Source organism: Nerophis lumbriciformis, linkage group LG24 (genome assembly GCF_033978685.3).
Source record: "Nerophis lumbriciformis linkage group LG24, RoL_Nlum_v2.1, whole genome shotgun sequence".
NCBI classification, from domain to species: domain Eukaryota; kingdom Metazoa; phylum Chordata; class Actinopteri; order Syngnathiformes; family Syngnathidae; genus Nerophis; species Nerophis lumbriciformis.
The window spans coordinates 33,584,117-33,603,594 of NC_084571.2; the positions used below are offsets into that span (position 1 = coordinate 33,584,117).

Consider the following 19,478-nt stretch of genomic DNA (forward strand, 5'->3'; position numbering starts at 1 on the left):
GACCCAGCAGACATGGTCACATTTTCAGTAGACCCATAATAAATTCATAAAAGAACCAAACTTCATGAATGTTTTTTGTGACCAACAAGTATGTGCTCCAATCCCTCTATCACAAAAAAATAAGAGTTGTAGGAATTATTGGAAACTCAAGACAGCCATGACATTATGTCCTTCACAAGTGTATGTCAACTTCTGACCACGACTGTAAATCCATTAAAAAGAAAGATAAACTATATAAGATTTATAAGATTAATCAAACTCATGAAAACAGAGAAAAATATACAAAATACAAAAAAATTAATTGACATATTTAATAAGAATAGCCAAACGGAACAGCAATACACAGGATATCAAGGCTTCTTATGGAAATCCAAAGCAATGCTCGAATGTACTGAATAAGATTCTCAGCTGGGATCAAAAACTATTATCCTTTCTGACACCAAAAGCGAACAAATGATGACGATCCTGCCAACAGTTTGAACAATGTCTTCAATACCATAGGAGAAACCCTCTCAAACACCATAAATCCACCAGGGGGTGCAACTTATCATCAATATCCATCCATCCATTTTCTACCGCTTATTCCCTTTTGGGGTCGCGGGGGGCGCTGGAGCCTATCTCAGCTACAATCGGGCGGAAGGCGGGGTACACCCTGGACAAGTCGCCACCTCATCGCAGGGCCAACACAGATAGACAGACAATATCTAAAAGGTTATTACACCGACTCCCTATTCCTGGCGCCAGCTGACAAAGCAGAGGTGCTGAGAATTATTTTAGGCATGAACAGCTCATGCGCAGAAGGAATTAATGGGATTTGTAGCAAAATTGTCAAATTTATAGCGTAAGAAATAAGTGACCCACTGGTCCATTGCATCAATCAATAACAGTATTATGGAATAGTGCCTAAGAAAATCAAGACTGCAAAACTCATCCCAATATTTAAAGCTGGGGATGAAAATAATATGTAAAATTATTGACCCATATCAGTACTACCCACTTTTTCCAAAGTATTTGAGAGGGTTGTATATGATAGGTTAACCCTTGTGTGGTGTTCAGGAAAAATTATACAATTAATTAATTTTTCAAACTGAGACTCGCTGACTTTGGCTCATTTTCTGTGAAGAACATATATCAGAATACATATTTAATGACCACTCACCATACACCCCCCCTACACATTTATATTACATATAAAATGTCCGGGTCCACTGGACCCGGGGCTAATAGAAGTGTGGAAATTGATGTTCTGTCTACCACACACACACACACACACACACACACACAGCAGGCCTAGACAGGGGGAGGACAGAGTGTAGGTACACAGAACATCAGAGGGTCAAATGTGCGAGAAAATGAGAGCAGACAGTGTTGACAAACAATGTTGCAACCTTGTGTGGGAACCGCAGGTGCAGAAACACAAAAGAAGATTCCCTGTAAGATGCAGAAACTAACTGGCAGAGAAATGTTCCGTGCAACGTTCATATTGTTGTTACTCAGCCAGCGTTTGTGGGTCTGATGGACCCGTTGCATTTTGTGGCTTTTAATGCCTCACAATCAAACACTTTTATGTTAAAATACTGAACAGATGTTTATTGGGATAAGGTATAAGTGACTTAATGCCTCATAATCAAACACTTTTATGTTAAAATACTGAACAGATGTTTATGGGGATAAGATAAACATCAGTTCAGTATTTTAACATAAAAGTGTTTGATTGTGAGGCATTAAAAGCCACAAAATGCGACATTACATTACATTTCTTGAAACCAGCAAACTTATACTAAAAACTAATGTATTGTTCTTAATGGAAAGGCAACAAGGCACATTTTTTTAAATTGTAATTTTGAATAATTTATCTGAATGTGCATGAACTATTTCTGTTCAAAATGGTTTGAAATGTCACATGTTAAATGTTTTTTTTTTTTCATGCTTGAAATAAGAAATTATTACTTTAAAAAAGTATTTTTTATACTCATGAGTAGGGATGATGTTTAATAAGAAATTATGGAGTTCGAGCCCATTATCGAATCCTCTTATCAAACCGATTCCTTATCGATTCTCTTATCGAATCCAGATAGGTTGTTGTATATGGAAAAAAACACAATATTTGGTTTAACAAAAGCTCACTTTTATTTTATAAGAAAAAAAACAAAATAAAATAAATAAATAAATATTGACTGTTACCCCCCTAAAAAAATAAGATAAAACAATATTGACTGTTGTTACCCAAAGTATATTAAGTGGGATTTTTCAGAAAAACAAATATATACAGTAACACAAAAACAACCTGTCTCTGTGATCACTATAGGTGAATAGCCATGCCTTGAGGCGTTTTTTTCCGGTCCATTATTTTTGCTGCTTGTGTGACATCACAGGAAATGACTGAGCTACGTCATTTCCTGTGATGTCCCACAGGGCATTTCTTGTGGGACGGGATTCGAATAAAGAACCAACTCTTTTTCTTTACTATAGTGGCCTCGATAACGGGAACCGGTTCTCAAAAAGGGATTCGAGTCCATTGAATCGGTTCTTTTCTTATCGAACTGTTCTTTTCTTATCGAACAACCGGGAGAACCGGTTTCGAATATCATCCCTACTTGTGAGTGTTAATGACACAGCTTTGCATCAGTTGATATTCTAGTTTCAAGCATGTTTTACTCAATATAGGTCATAACATCTCAGCAACAAGCTGTAATATCTTACTGAGTTCATTTAGGACCAAAACACTTAAAACAAGTAAAACACTCTAACATAAAATCTGCTTAGTGAGAAGAATTATCTTATCAGACAGAAAATAAGCAAATATCACCCTTATTTGAGATATTGGTGTATAGACTTGTACAATGTTTTGTAAATAAAGAGAGATGATGATGATGATGATATTAATGAAAATGTTGTTTGTTGCAGTGATGGTGTCCCACCCTACAGATACCATAAGCCTCATCGGCGGGAGATGCAAGAGAGCGCTCGAGCAAACGGGCGTGTGCCTTTGCCTCTCATCCCCGTGAGTTATTCATGGGTTCTATACCCCCGCACACACCCTACCCCCATTTCCCTCTTGCTTTCTTTCAACTGTCTGTCTCTGCTGTATTTCTTTCTGCAAGTGAACCTCTGGAGAACGTGCATATTTAAGGCGCGCGCGTGTGTGTGTTGCGAGGCCTGTGAGGGAGTGTAAGAATACAGTTGGAAGAGAAAGGCTGTCTAAATGTAGCTCCTTGCTTTGGGGAAACTGCGCCCAGCAGACAGGAATGCTCCCCTGTGACAGCCTGATGCCTCCCTGTGCAGCTGAGGCTGCCTCTCGCCAACCCTAATTAGGCTGTCCAATCAGAATGTGCAAAATGACTGCATTTTAAAGGACTAATCCCCATCACGTGTTCGGTCAAATTGACAGAGAATTAACTGATATAAAGAAAACACTCAAATGCACTGCAAAAACTGAAATCTAAGTAAGATTAAATATCTCAAATAAGGGTGATATTTGTTTATTTTCTGGCTGATAAGATAATTCTTCTCACTAAGCAGATTTTATGTTAAAGTGTTTTACTTGTTTTAAGGGTTTTGGTCCTAAATGATCTCAGTAAGATATTACAGCTTGTTGCTGAGATTTGATGACCTATATTGAGTAAAACATGCTTGAAACTAGAATATCAGCTGATGCAAAGCTGTGTCAAACTACTTTTTAAAGTAATAATTTCTTACTTTAAGCATGAAAAAAAAATCATGATGCCGAGCGCATGTCATTATGTCAAGATAATGGCACTAGCACTTACTTCATTTAAGAATATTTTTCATCATAGAAAGGTCTAATTTTTTTTTCTACCAAGAAAAGTGCACTTGTTATTAGTGAGAATATACTTATTTTAAGGTATTTTGGGGTTCATTGAGGTTAGCTAATTTTACTTGTTTTGGAAAATCTTGACAAGCCAAATTTTCTTGTTCTATTGGCAGATAATTTTCCTTAGTTCAAATAAAATACCCCTAATTTTTTTTTAATTTTTTCTTGTTTTTGAACACTGACTTTTTGCAGTGTGGCTCTTCAGTCCAATGGACAGAAAATATTTAATTTGAATATGATTCATATAATTTCAATCATGTATTTTAACAAGAACGTGATTTAAAGGGGTCATATTCAGATTTATTTTTACACATTTAAAACACGTCCTTGTTGTCTACATCAGTGTTTTTCAACCTTTTTTGAGCCGAGGCACATTTTTTTCGTTGAAAAAATCCGGAGGCACACCACCAGCAGAAATCATTAAAAAAACGAAACTCAGTTGACAGTAAAAAGTCGTCGTCGCAATTGTTGGATATGACTTTAAACCATAACCAAGCATGCATCAATAAAGCTCTTGTCTCAAAGTAGGTGTACTGTCACCACCTGTCACATCACGCCCTGACTTATTTGGAGTTTTTTTTGCTGTTTTCCTGTGTGTAGTGTTTTAGTTCTTGTCTTGCGCTCCTATTTTGGTGGCTTTTTCTCTTTTTTCAGTATTTTCCTGTAGCGGTTTCATGTCTTCCTTTGAGCGATATTTCCCGCATCTACTTTATTTTAGCAATCAAGAATATTTCAGTTGTTTTTATCCTTCTTTGTGGGGACATTGTTGATTGTCATGTCAGGTTCAGATGTACATTGTGGACGGCGTCTTTGCTCCAGAGTAAGTCTTTGCTGTCGTCCAGCATTCTGTTTTTGTTTACTTTGTAGCCAGTTCAGTTTTAGTTTCGTTTTGCATAGCCTTTCCTAAGCTTCAATGCCTTTTCTTAGGGGCACTCACCTTTTCTTTATTTTTGGTTTAAGCATTAGACACCTTTTTACCTGCACACTGCCTCCCGCTGTTTCCGACATCTACATAGCAATTAGCTACTGGCTGCCACCTACTGATATGGAAGAGTATTACACGGTTACTCTGCCGATCTCTAAACAGCACCGACACTCAACAACGACACAAAACTTGCAGACTATAATTACTGGTTTGCAAAAAATATTTTTACCCAAATAGGTGAAATAAGATAATCTCCCACGGCACACCAGACTGTATCTCACGGCACACAATGAATGGTCTATTTTCTATCTTTTTTCATATATAAGGCACACCAGATTTTAGGGCGCATTAAAGGAGTCATATTATTTTTATTTTTTTTTCTAAATGTAAAAGACTTCATTGTGGTCTACATAACATGTAATGGTGGTTCTTTGGTCAAAATGTTGCATAGATGATGTTTTACAGATCATCTTCAAGTCGCTTTCTGACAGTGGCTTCAGGATGCGCCTATTTGTGGGTGGTCTTCTTTACGTGGCTCACCTTTGGCAGTGTCTTCTCCCCGTCATCTTTGTTGTAGCGGTGTAGCGTGCAAGGACGGGAGTGGAAGAAGTGTCAAAAGATGGAGCTAACTGTTTTAATGACATTTAGACTTTACTTCAATCAATAACGGAGCAGCATTTCCCTATTCAGAAAACAACAACAAGGCTCACCTCTCTAATAACTAAAATTACTTGGGTGAATAATGTAAACTCACTACACCGGTATGTTTTAGTGCTTTCATGGCGAGTTTACTGACAGATATAAGTAAGAACTTTACACTACTTTATATTAGAAATGGCAACAGCGAAGGATGAATGTCCCATAACAAGAAGATAGAGAAAAAGAAGAAGCTTATCGACTACGATGTCGGCACGGACTACAAAGGCGGACGCGCGCAATTTTTCAGGATTTATGCAGATCCCAAATACAGCTCAGCAGGTACCAGAATGTAAGAAAAGTTGCTTTTACATAATATTGCGAAACAAAACGCTAGATAATGTCTTTCCTTATACACACACACCATAATAATACTCCTATGTTTAACGCGCCGACAATCCATCAAGTGGTGCGGCTTCATAGCTTACCAAAGTCGTACTAAAACATTTTGATAGAATTTTTGAGCGCCGTGTGTAATGTTCTATATTTTCAATGGAACATATACAATGTTGGTGTTGTTTACTTGCGTCATATTGCCATCATCGTGCATCGACATGTATCTCTTATGTTTGACTGCCATCTACTGGTCACACTTATCATTACATCACCTCTTACATCTCTAAAGGACCTGTATAAGAGACACTGCAACAGGAGAGCAAACAGCATCCTCAGGGACTCATCCCACCCAGGTCACCACTGGCTTGAACTCTTGCCTTCAAGGGGCGCTATAAGACCATCAAAGCAAGGACAAATAGATTGAAAAACAGTTTCTATCCTAAACTCTGCACGTACCTGAACACTCACCACTTTATTAACCTGCTTACCTCTGATAGAGATCTGCTGTGCAATATGTTTTTAACATTTTATTATGTTTTTACATTTAAATTTATTTTTTTTTTTTATTATTGTTTGTTGTCTTAAGACTATTTTATGTAGGTTGTTTTAAAAGCACTGAGCTGGATTGCTGTCCAATTTCGTTGTTTCCATACAATGACAATAAAGGTATTCTGATTCATGTACCAAATAAAATTGCTTCGAGGTCGTCGGTAAGCAAAACCATTTATTCCGTACATTAGGTTATAAGGTGCACTGTTGAATTTTGAGAAAAAAAAAGGATTTTAAGTGAGCCTTATAGTCCAGAAAATACATGTTTCTTACACTAAAAGTAAGCAATAGCAATGCTCTTGATATAGAAGAGTTTAAAATTAGAGATGTCCGATAATATCGGCCTGCCGATATTATCGGCCAATAAATGCTTTAAAATGTAATATCGGAAATTATTGGTATCGTTTTTTTTATTATCAGTATCGTTTTTTTATTTGTTTTTTTTTATTAAATCAACATAAAAAAACACAAGATACACTTAAAATTAGTGCACCAACCCAAAAAACCTCCATCCCCCATTTACACTAATTCACACTCATTCACACAAAAGGGTTGTTTCTTTCTGTTATTAATATTGTGGTTCCTACATTATATATCAATATATATCAATACAGTCTGCAAGGGATACAGTCCGTAAGCACACATGATTGTGCGTGCTGTTGGTCCACTAATAGTACTAACCTTTAACAGTTAATTTTACTCATTTTCATTAATTACTAGTTTACTGTTTTTATATTGTTTTACTTTCTTTTTTATTCAAGAAAATGTTTTACATTTATTTATCTTATTTTATTTTATACATTTTTAATAAAAGGACCTTATCTTCACCATACCTGGTTGTCCAAATTAGGCATAATAATGTGTTAATTCCACGACTGTATATATCGGTATCGATTGATATCGATATCGGTTGATATCGGTATCGGTAATTAAGAGTTGGACAATATCGGACATCCTTATTTAAAATATATTAAATTAGTGGTTCTGATGAGATTCTGGTGTCTTTCGTTCCAGCGCACAAACAGGATTCCGAAGGACATCCACATTGTGCCGGAGCGCTTTGCCGCTGACCTGATCCTCCGCTTGGAGGGCGTTCTGCGAGAGCGGGAGACAGAAGAGCGTCTGGAGAGACTACGACTGGTACGTCTATCGATTCTGGTCGCCCAAGTCAGCTGCAAAACTGTGGTCCTTTTTGTTTTGGTAATTTGATGATACACGTGGCACACATGGTCTCTGGTTAGTGTTGTAATGCGTGCGATATTAGGCACCTTTCGACAGCTAACCATTTATTCTAGTATGTCCTGCACTAGATGCACCAGCCAATGTCTGTTAGGCGTCAAGGTTTTCAAATCAGCCTGGCACGAAATGAAATTAATGAGGCCAGCTATTAAGAGTGGGCATTAAAAAAAAAAACATGAAACACTTGGCATCACTTGCGTCCCCTGGCTTTGTGCATGAATCAGATGGAGCACATGCGCGCTCGCAGGCTTATAAACGGTGGAACAGCGCAGCGGCCGTTTGATGCCCACTTGAACGCCGATGAAACACAAATGGAATTTGACTTTGTACATAGCTCCAAGTGTTGGTGTGTGTTACTTTCTGCAACCTTCTGTAAGTACAATAAGAAGCTGCTAATACCGTCTACACTGCACGGTGCCTCTTGTGCTCAACTCAGATTTAGTTGCTTTTGACACTTTTTCATTTGAAAAAGCAGTTACTACAGAATACTTTTTCCAGTACATGTTCAGGCTAACCCTCCCGATTTTCCCGGGAGACTCCCGAATTTCAGTGCCCCTCCCGAAAATCTCCCGGGGCAACCGTTCTCCCGAATTTCTCCCGATTTCCACCCGGACAACAATATTGGGGGCACTGCCTTTAGCGTCCTCTACAACCTGTCGTCACGTCCGCTTTTCCTCCATACAAACAGCGTGCCGGCCCAGTCACATAATATATGCGGCTTTTTCACACACATAAGTGAATGCAACGCATACTTGATCAACAGCCATACAGGTCACACTGAAGGTGGCCGTATAAACAACTTTAAAACTGTTACAAATATGCGCCACACTGTGAACCCACACCAAACAAGAATCAATCAATCAATCAATGTTTATTTATATAGCCCTAAATCACAAGTGTCTCAAAGGGCTGCACAAGCCACAACGACATCCTCGGTACAAAGCCCACATAAGGGCAAGGAAAAACTCACCCCAGTGGGACGTCGATGTGAATGACTATGAGAAACCTTGGAGAGGACCGCATATGTTGGTAACCCCCCCCTCTAGGGGAGACCGAATGCAATGGATGTCGAGTGGGTCTGACATAATATTGTGAGAGTCCAGTCCATAGTGGATCCAACATAATAGTAAGAGTCCAGTCCATAGTGGGGCCAGCAGGACACCATCCCGAGCGGAGACGGGTCAGCAGCGCAGAGATGTTCCCAGCCGATGCACAGGCGAGCGGTCCACCCCGGGTCCCGACTCTGGACAGCCAGCACTTCATCCATGGCCACCGGACCTTTGCCCCCACCCCCCCACCCCCACCCCCCTCCACAAGGAAGAGGGGAGCAGAGGAGAAAAGAAAAGAAACGGCAGATCAACTGGTCTAAAAGGGGGGTCTATTTAAAGGCTAGAGTATACAAATGAGTTTTATAATGGGACTTAAATGCTTCTACTGAGGTAGCATCTCTAATTGTTACCGGGAGGGCATTCCATAGTACTGGAGCCCGAATAGAAAACGCTCTATAGCCCGCAGACTTTTTTTGGGCTCTGGGAATCACTAATAATAATGACAAACACATTTTGGGAGAACATCCGCACCGTAACACAACATAAACACAACAGAACAAATACCCAGAATCCCTTGCAGCACTAACTCTTCCGGAACGCTACAATATATACCCCCCGCTAACACCAACCCCCCCACACCCCCACCCCCCTCCCCCCAACTCAACCCACTCCCCCAACTCAACATCCCCCCCATCTCCCGAATTCTGAGGTCTCAAGGTTGGCAAGTATGTCAGTCACTGTTATAATAACAAGAAAAGCACAGACATGAGAGGTCTCTGTGGGTGGAGGCAGGGCCGCATACAAACAAACACAGAAGTAGAGGCTCAAAACATTACCATAAGGTAACATGGTAGGAATGTTCCAGATAAACCCCAAAATGTAATCAAAATTTGATGAAAATCTGCCTATAAACTTTCGACCAATCTACAGCAGAATGAAGGAAACTGAGTGAATCCTCTTGTCTATCTCCGTTATCTTTGTCTCTGCGAGGCCTCGAGCATACACACTCACACAGAAGTTGAAGCTTGTAACGTAAACGTAAGGTAACGTTGTAGAAATGATCTGGATCAGGCCCAAAAAGTCATCAATTCTTCCTTATCCCAATTAGCAACTTTTTGAGTTATAACTGACAAACCCCAGAATCGCATAACCTAGTGCAGTGTTTTTCAACCACTGTGCCGTGGCACACTAGTGTGCCGTGAGATACAGTCTGGTGTGCCGTGGGAGATTATATAATTTCACCTATTTGGATTAAAAATATTTTTTGCAAACCAGTAAATATACTCTGCAAATGATGTGTTGTTTTTGAGTGGTAGTGCTGTCTAGAGCTCGGCTTAGTATCAATCAATCAATCAATCAATCTTTATTTATATAGCCCTAAATCACAAGTGTCTCAAAGGGCTGCACAAGCCACAACGACATCCTCGGTACAAAGCCCACATACGGGCAAGGAAAAACTCACCCCAAATGTGAGCGTGTATTACTCTTCCATATCAGTAGGTGGCAGCCGGTAGCCAATTGCTTTGTAGATGTCGGAAACAGCGGGAGGCAGTGTGCAGGTAAAAAGGCGTCTAACGCTTAAACCAAAAATAAACAAAAGGTGAGTGCCACTAAGAAAAGGCATTGAAGCTTAGGGAAGGCTACGCAGAACAAAACTAAAACTGAACTGGCTACAAAATAAACAAAAACAGAATGCTGGACGACAGCAAAGACTTACTGTGGAGCAAAGACGGCGTCCACAAAGTACATCCGAACATGACATGACAATCAAAGATGTTGCCACAAAGAAGGATAAAAACAACTGAAGTATTCTTGATTGCTAAAACAAAGATGCGGGAGATATCGCTCAAAGGAAAACAGGAAAATACCAAAAAAAGAGAAAAATCCACCAAAATAGAAGCGCAAGACAAGAACTAAAACACTACGCACAGGAAAACAGCAAAAAACTCAAAATAAAGTCAGGGCGTGATGTGACAAGTGATGACAGTACACCTACTTTGAGACAAGAACTATATTGATGCACGGTTGGGTATGGTTTAAATTCATATCCAACTGAGTTTCGTTTTTTAATGATTTCTGCTGGTGGTGTGCCTCCGGATTTTTTCAACGCAAAAAATGTGCCTTGGCTCAAAAAAGGTTGAAAAACACTGACCTAGTGGCACAGGTTTTGTAGTTTTGTCTCTCTGCAAGGGAGGCATCCTTAGTGGTAATGAAATGCTGACATCTTCTGGTGGAAACGAGTACAACACTTTCATGCTGAAGCTTTTTTTTCTCCTATGTGTTTCCCTCAAAAGGAAGAGGAAGTCGATGAAATGAACACGTCATTTGCCAACCATCGGTTCCCCGATGCTGTTCATCCGCAGAATTCCAACTATGCCGACTACTTCCAGAAGGACTCCCACGAGGAGAACCCGGAGAGCATTCTGGATGACCACGTCCAGCGCGTCATGAAGACTCCAGGCTGCCAGTCGCCGGGAACGGGACGCCATTCTCCCAAGTCCTGCTCGCCAAGCGGCTTCCTCGGGGGTAAAGGGATTACGGTGCCATCTTTGAGTAAATATGCATCCAGGCATTGTCTCAAGGGAGAGTCCGGCCACATGCACCACTACAAAGCTGGGGTCGGGAAGTCCAAAGAGCAAATGGAGTCACCCTGGGGAGAAGACGTGGGTCATGGACCCAAGTCTTGCATGTTTGCAGATGGCATTGGATTCACAAACATGGAGCATATAACTCATGGGTATGTTTATTGATTTAAATTCACTAATTCCCCGTTTTCCGTCCTAGTCACAATGGTTCTCGTACTGCACAGAAGCAAAGGCGGTCTGCAGTGTAGGCGAGCATGCAAGCGTGGGGAGGAGGTGCCAGGTCCTGGAGATGACATGGAGAAGAACCAGAAGATCTTCTTATGGCTGATGGAGGGGCAGAAGGAGATGATCCGACACAAAAGGAGTCCCTATGGGTCAGGAGAAACACTTAACGTTTATCATGGTTTTCATGTTTCTGGAACTTTTTGGAATTATTTCTTGAGCTTCTTTAACATTTCATTGATTATTTATCCACATGGTGGTCCAGAATCGCTTCGAAGCCTCAGGAAGGGGAAGCAGTGCACTATCAACACCGTGTATGGTGAGGATGGTGTTCTGCTGACCTCGACTGCGGATGTTGTGGATCGGTGGAGGGAATACTTCGAAGACCTCCTCAATCCCACCAACACGTCTTCCTATGAGGAAGCAGTGCCTGGGGAATCTTTGGTGGGCTCTTCTATTTCTGGGGCTGAGGTTGCTGAGGTAGTTAAAAAGCTCCTCGGTGGCAAGGCCCCGGGGGTGGATGAGATCCGCCCGGAGTTCCTTAAGGCTCTGGATGCTGTGGGGCTGTCTTGGTTAACAAGACTCTGCAGCATCGCGTGGACATCGGGGGCGGTACCTCTGGATTGGCAGACCGGGGTGGTGGTTCCTCTCTTTAAGAAGGGGAACCGGAGGGTGTGTTCTAACTATCGTGGGATCACACTCCTCAGCCTTCCCGGTAAGGTCTATTCAGGTGTACTGGAGAGGAGGCTACGCCGGATAGTCGAACCTCGGATTCAGGAGGAACAGTGTGGTTTTCGTCCTGGTCGTGGAACTGTGGACCAGCTCTATACTCTCGGCAGGGTCCTTGAGGGTGCATGGGAGTTTGCCCAACCAGTCTACATGTGTTTTGTGGACTTGGAGAAGGCATTCGACCGTGTCCCTCGGGAAGTCCTGTGGGGAGTGCTCAGAGAGTATGGGGTATCGGACTGTCTGATTTTGGCGGTCCGCTCCCTGTATGATCAGTGTCAGAGCTTGGTCCGCATTGCCGGCAGTAAGTCGGACACGTTTCCAGTGAGGGTTGGACTGCGCCAAGGCTGCCCTTTGTCACCGATTCTGTTCATAACTTTTATGGACAGAATTTCTAGGCTCAGTCAAGGCGTTGAGGGGATCTGGTTTGGTGGCTGCAGGATTAGGTCTCTGCTTTTTGCAGATGATGTGGTCCTGATGGCTTCATCTGGCCAGGATCTTCAGCTCTCGCTGGATCGGTTCGCAGCCGAGTGTGAAGCGACTGGGATGAGAATCAGCACCTCCAAGTCCGAGTCCATGGTTCTCGCCCGGAAAAGGGTGGAATGCCATCTTCGGGTTGGGGAGGAGACCCTGCCCCAAGTGGAGGAGTTCAAGTACCTCGGAGTCTTGTTCACAAGTGAGGGAAGAGTGGATCGTGAGATCGACAGGCGGATCGGTGCGGCGTCTTCAGTAATGCGGACGCTGTATTGATCCGTTGTGGTGAAGAAGGAGCTGAGCCGGAAGGCAAAGCTCTCAATTTACCGGTCGATCTACGTTCCCATCCTCACCTATGGTCATGAGCTTTGGGTTATGACCGAAAGGACAAGATCACGGGTACAAGCGGCCGAAATGAGTTTTCTCCGCCGGGTGGCAGGGCTCTCCCTTAGAGATAGGGTGAGAAGCTCGGTCATCCGGGGGGAGCTCAAAGTAAAGCCGCTGCTCCTCCACATCGAGAGGAGCCAGATGAGGTGGTTCGGGCATCTGGTCAGGATGCCACCCGATCGCCTCCCTTGGGAGGTGTTTAGGGCACGTCCGACCGGTAGGAGGCCACGGGGAAGACCCAGGACACGTTGGGAAGACTATGTCTCCCGGCTGGCCTGGGAACGCCTCGGGATCCCCCGGGAGGAGCTGGACGAAGTGGCTGGGGAGAGGGAAGTCTGGGCTTCCCTGCTTAGGCCTCTTCCCCCGCGACCCGACCTCGGATAAGCGGAAGAAGATGGATGGATGGATGGATTTATCCACATCAAAGCCAGAATCCTATTGATTTGACATGATACTCTGCTGGAAAAGGTCCAATTGATAGAGTTCTTGTTCCTTTCCAGCCCACATTGTGAGGCTCATTTTTTACAACCCTTTATTTCGACAAACAAACAAGAAATAATAACTCTATTGGTAGCTGAGGTACAAAGGTCAAACTGATAGGGGCATGTCCTTTGTAGCTATCAGGTTCAAACACTGATGACATCTATTAAACAGACAAAGAAGCAAGGAATTAAACAGAGACAGAATTCAATTTAACCCAATTGAGGAGAAACGTCTGGGCTGTACTCTTTGTACAGTCTTCCACCACGCTCTGACGAAAGATTGTACGCCTCCTCTTTTATTTGGACTTTCCCTGATTACATGGCAACAGCTGTTTCTAAAGGAAGGGGGGTCGTAAACAGCCGTCGCCTTTGGTTACAAAACAGTTCGAAGAAAAGGTGCCTGGAGGGGGGTCAGGTCCTGCTTCCTCTCCGCTTTGTAGATCTCGGGTCAAGACAAAATCTTCCTGTGGATTACAATACATCAAAGAAACCGACACCTTCATGTCGCTTCCCATCCTACACAGTGGAGTTTTACAAGCCTTTTGATTGGTAAGATCAAAGACAGCTTTTGTCTGCTCGCCGGGAACTCATTGAAACACAAAGTTTTGTGCTAACTTAGATACAATTATTCTGACAGTAGCCATCTTGGAAGTGAAGGTTTTAACTTGGGTTGCACGATTTTAAGAAAAAACCATAATTGCGATGTTTCTCTCCAAAATTTTAATTCGATTTGCGATTGTTTATTTAATATATAAAAATGAAAAGTAGTTTAAAACTTAACAACCAGTGAGTGAGTAGAAGCTCCTTTTATCCCTGTGCAAAACTGGAAGCTATAAACTGAACGTAATGAACGAAAAATGCCTTGACATAGTAACGGCTAACAAATTACTTTATAAGAATAAACAACACATTACGTTATCTAAGTACACTCAACACTGGTTATCTAGCCGTAAAACACTAAGGCAACTTTAAGCACTTCACATGTTTTTTTAAGATATCAGTATATACAATATACCGCAATCCGAACTAAAAATACCACAGTATCCGTTTTGGTCCATATTGCCCAGCCCTACTCATTACTATAGAATTGTTTACCATTGTACTTAAATTCAAAGGGAACTAACTTTGTTATCCTAAATAAATAAACAATCCTAGATAAGTAAGTAAACAAAATATAAAATATACTTCTTTCTTTAAGAAAAATGTCATCCCTAAATTAATATTGAATATCTTAAAGTGTTTTTTGTTTTTTTCCAGTTGGATAAACAAGGTTGGATGTCAGCATTCTTGCTTGTTCGCCCGTGTTGATGGGCTCATATTGCCCATTGAGTTTGAAGATTGAATATGACAACAACGGGACATTTGGCTTTGTAATGAATTGTAATTAGAGATGTCCGATAATGGCTTTTTTGCCAATATCCGATATTCCGATATTGTCCAACTCTTAATTACCGATTCCGATATCAACCGATACTGATATATACAGTCGTGGAATTAACACATTATTATGCCTAATTTTGTTGTGATGCCCCTGCTGGATGCCTTAAACAATGTAACAAGGTTTTCCAAAATAAATCAACTCAAGTTATGGAAAAAAAATGCCAACATGGCACTGCCATATTTGTTATTGAAGTCACAAAGTGCATTTTTTTTTTTTTAACATGCCTCAAAACAGCAGCTTGGAATTTGGGACATGCTCTCCCTGAGAGCATGAGGAGGTTGAGGTGGGTGGGGTTTGTGGGGGTGGGGTTGAGGGGGAGGAGGGGCTAGCGGGGGGTATATATTGTAGCGTCCCGGTAGAGTTAGTGCTGCAAGGGGTTCTGGGTATTTGTTATGTTGTGTTTATGTTGTGTTATGGTGCGGATGTTCTCCCGAAATGTGTTTGTCATTCTTGTTTGGTGTGGGTTCACAGTGTGGCGCATATTTGTAACAGTGTTAAAGTTGTTTATACGGCCACCCTCAGTGTGACCTTTATGGCTGTTGACCAAGTATGCTTGCATTCACTTGTGTGTGTGAAAAGCCGTAAATATTATGTGATTGGGCCGGCACGCAAAGGCAGTGCCTTTAAGGTTTATTGGCGCTCTGTACTTCTCCCTATGTACGTGTACCACTCCTACAGCGGCATTTTAAAAAGTCATAAATTTCACTTTTTGAAACCGATACCGATAATTTCCATTTTAAAGCATTTATCAGCCGATAATATCGGCAGTCCGATATTATCGGACATCTCTAATTGCAATCAAATGTTTTCCTCCTAATTTGTTACATTGCGGCACTTCTCACAAGCGAGTCTGTGTAAAGCCCACCAAGACAAAGATTGTGAATGAGTGAAAAGAGGGCTCACTGTGTTCAGTTAATTCTACTGTTAAATAAACACGCTCAGGTGCTAAGAGCGATGCACATAGGGGAACGCCTTTATCCCTGTTTGAAGCAAGAGATGAACAAACGCGAAGCTCAACAATTCTGATTAGCGGTGTGTGGAGGTTACCCTCCAGGGGGTTCTTAGGACCACCAAGCACCGACATGAGAGCCCGGTTTAGGGTTACAATACAGTTTTAATTTGTAGTGATTTCCCCAGGTTGCTTTCCAGCAATTGTCTTTTAGTCTCTTTCAGTCTCGTTCTTGCTCTCACGCCAGCTCCTCCCGGCTGCTGCTTATACACGACGACAAGTGATTAGATAACAAAACCCACCTGGGCCATCTACGCACCTGTCGCTGACTTCGAGGCCGGTCCTGGCACACCCCATTCCACTGCAGGCCCGCAGTCCACGGCCCCCTCCACACGGCGATAGCGGAGAAAAACGAACTTAGCGATTTGCGAATACCTAATCGCCTTAATTTACACCTCAATGTCGATTCGATGTCGATTAATTGTGCAGCCAACTGAAGATGGCACTTATTACTCCAAATCAAAACAAGTCTTCATTTTGTATTCCAGCAGCACCACAGGCTCCAAGAAGGTTCCTGGCCACGCTGGATCCCATCCCGGCTCAGCCTGGGACAACGTGCAGCCATCTCATCCTTTCATCCAGGACCCCACCATGCCCCCCAACCCAGCCCCGAGCCCTCTCATCCAGCTAGAGGAGGTCCGCAGGCGTCTGGAGGAGGAGAAACTCAAGTCTGGAGCTTTGCAACCCAAGCAGAGGTTTGCGGACGTCCAAGTCTTTTTGGTGTCTTTCCCTCCCAAACAGAGTGAAAAGTGGTCTTTAGATTCATCAGTGGCTTGTTGGCTCTCTCAGGTATGTGATGGAGGTCATCCAGCGAGGTCGCACTGCGGTCAGGCCTGCACTTGTCCCTCCACTCAGCATGGTGCCTGCCGTTTCTGACTGCGCGCCCTCCGAGCCCGAGTATGTGCTGTCCTGTCCACGTTTAATGACTTCATGCCCGCCCCCATTTACCTCACCTTAGTCATTGCCATGGACATTGTCTAACATAAGTTCTTGTTTTCCCATCAATACGACTGTTTACACTGGAATCTGATTTTTTTCCAGCTGACTGTTTAGATTACATGTAAAATGTGATCTTTATCAGATTCCAGTATAAACGCACACAGGTCACTTGCATGTGCAATTCGACAAAGCGAAAACAAAGGAAATTACCGTATTTTCCGGACCATAGGGCGCACCGGATTATAAGGCGCACTATCGATGAGCGGGTCTACTCAGGTCTATTTTTATACAAAAGGCGCACCAGATTATAAGCCGCATTAAAGGGGTCATATTATATACATACTTGCCAACCCTCCCGAATTTCCCGGGAGACTCCCGGATTTCAGTGCCCCTCCCGAAAATCTCCCGGGGCAACCATTCTCCCGAATTTCTCCCGATTTCCACCCGGATAACAATATTGGGGGCGTGCCTTAAATACACTGCCTTTTGCGTCCTCTACAACCTGTCGTCACGTCCGCTTTTCCTCCATCCAAACAGCGTGCCGGCCCAGTCACATAATATATGCGGCTTTTACACACACATAAGTGAATGCAAAGCATACTTGGTCAACAGCCATACAGGTCACACTGAGGGTGGTCGTATAAACGACTTTAACACCGTTACAAATATGCGCCACACTGTGAACCCACACCAAACAAGAATGACAAACACATTTTGGGAGAACATCCGCACCGTAACACAACATAAACATCCATCCATCCATCCATCCATTTTCTACCGCTTATTCCCTTCGGGGTCGCGGGAGGCGCTGGAGCCTATCTCAGCTACAATCGGGCGGAAGGCGGGGTACACCCTGGACAAGTCGCCACCTCATCGCAGGGCCAACACAGATAGACAGACAACATTCACACTCACATTCACACACTAGGGCCAATTTAGTGTTGCCAATCAACCTATCCCCATGTGCATGTCTTTGGAGGTGGGAGGAAGCCGGAGTACCCGGAGGGAACCCACGCAGTCACGGGGAGAACATGCAAACCCCACACAGAAAGATCCTGAGCCTGGGATTGAACCCCAGACTACTCAGCACCTTCGTATTGTGAGGCAGACGCACTAACCCCCCTCCACCGTGCTGCCCACAACAACAACAACAACATTAACACAACAGAACAAATACCCAGAAGCCCTTGCAGCACTAACTCTTTTGGGACGCTACAATATACACCCCCCGCTACCACCAAACCCCCCCCCCCCAAACCCCGCCCACCTCAACACCCCATCTCCCGAAATCGGAGGTGTCAAGGTTGACAAGTATGATTGTATATTCCTTTCTAAATGTAAAAGACTTCCTTGTGGTCTACATAACATTTAATGGTGGTTCTTTGGTCAAAATGTTGTATAGAGGATGTTTTACAGATCATCTTCAAGTCGTTTTCTGAACGTCGCTTAAGGATGCGCCGTTTTGTGGGCGGGTCTTATTTACGTGGCTCACCTTCGACAGCGTCTTCTCCCCGTCATCTTTGTTGTAGCGGTGTAGCGTGCAAGGACGGGAGTGGAAGAAGTGTCAAAAGATGGAGCTAACTGTTTTAATGACATTCGGACTTTACTTCAATCAATAACAGAGCAGAATCTCCTCATCCGGAAACAACAACAAGTGTGTCCCGTGAAAAACCGTCCGACCGGAACTCTCTAATAAGGATGTGGCCCAAATCTGATGCGGAAATATCAGATTTGAAGCACTTTGGAGCGTTTAGAATGGCAAAAAAAATTATCCGATCTGTGTCTGATCTATGGGAGTGGGCAACAAAAAAATCAGATTTGGTGTCTAATGTAAACGGAGTCGATATTTTTCTAAGCAGCACCACCTGGGTGGCTGCATGTCATATTTTCACCAGCAGATGGAGCTCAATGACAGGCGTTAAATTCTGCTGCTTCCAAGCACCTGTGGTTTATTATGCATCTCTCATTTTTTAGTTTGTCGCCACGCTGTAGAATTGGAACCTTCAATTAATCAATTTGATCGTGTTTTTGTCGAATAACACAATACTATTTATTTTTCTATTTTCAGACACAAAGCTCCTCAGAAGCAATCGTGTGACAACACCACAGTGGCGTATTATTTCTGCGGGGAGCCAATACCGTACAGGACGTCTGTCAAAGGGCGACTGGTGACGCTCGGCCAGTTTAAAGAGCTGCTGACCAAGAAAGGAAACTACAAGTGAGTGTCATGATTTGCCATCCATCTATCTTCTTCTGCTAATCCAGGGGTGTCAAACGTACGGATAGGTTTTATCCTGCCCGCGTGATGAGTTTGCCAAGTATAAAAATTAGCTTTTTTTTTTTTTTGGGAACGAAAGAAACTGCTTTTCTAAATGTGTTCACTGGATGTCACAATAGCAATTCTGTTAGGCAAGCAAACGGTTTATACCGGGACCAAGTAAGAGGTACACAGTAAAGGGGGACTGTGGCTCCTCCTCCCCGACTCACATGAAACTTAAAACCTGCAGTTTTATGTCTTCTGCTTCGAACACATCGTCATAATGGTATCACTGAGCTGTTCCAGTCCGGTTTTAAAGCCCTCCAC

General features: G+C 42.8%; 1 protein-coding gene across 4 annotated transcripts in view; it reads left to right on the forward strand.

Annotated features, from left to right (window-relative positions):
• axin1 (axin 1) overlaps positions 1-19,478 on the forward strand; it is a 73,615-nt gene that overhangs the window by 45,600 nt on the left and 8,537 nt on the right. For 2 of the 4 annotated variants that reach the window (XM_061982012.2, XM_061982011.2), the window contains 7 exons: positions 2,908-3,004; positions 7,356-7,481; positions 10,924-11,366; positions 11,439-11,588; positions 16,444-16,650; positions 16,745-16,852; positions 18,963-19,112. In XM_061982012.2, the coding sequence (XP_061837996.2) occupies positions 2,908-3,004; positions 7,356-7,481; positions 10,924-11,366; positions 11,439-11,588; positions 16,444-16,650; positions 16,745-16,852; positions 18,963-19,112 (1,281 nt within the window). The remainder of the gene's footprint in view (positions 1-2,907; positions 3,005-7,355; positions 7,482-10,923; positions 11,367-11,438; positions 11,589-16,443; positions 16,651-16,744; positions 16,853-18,962; positions 19,113-19,478) is intronic. The other 2 variants (XM_061982013.2, XM_061982014.2) reach the window with 2 other exon arrangements.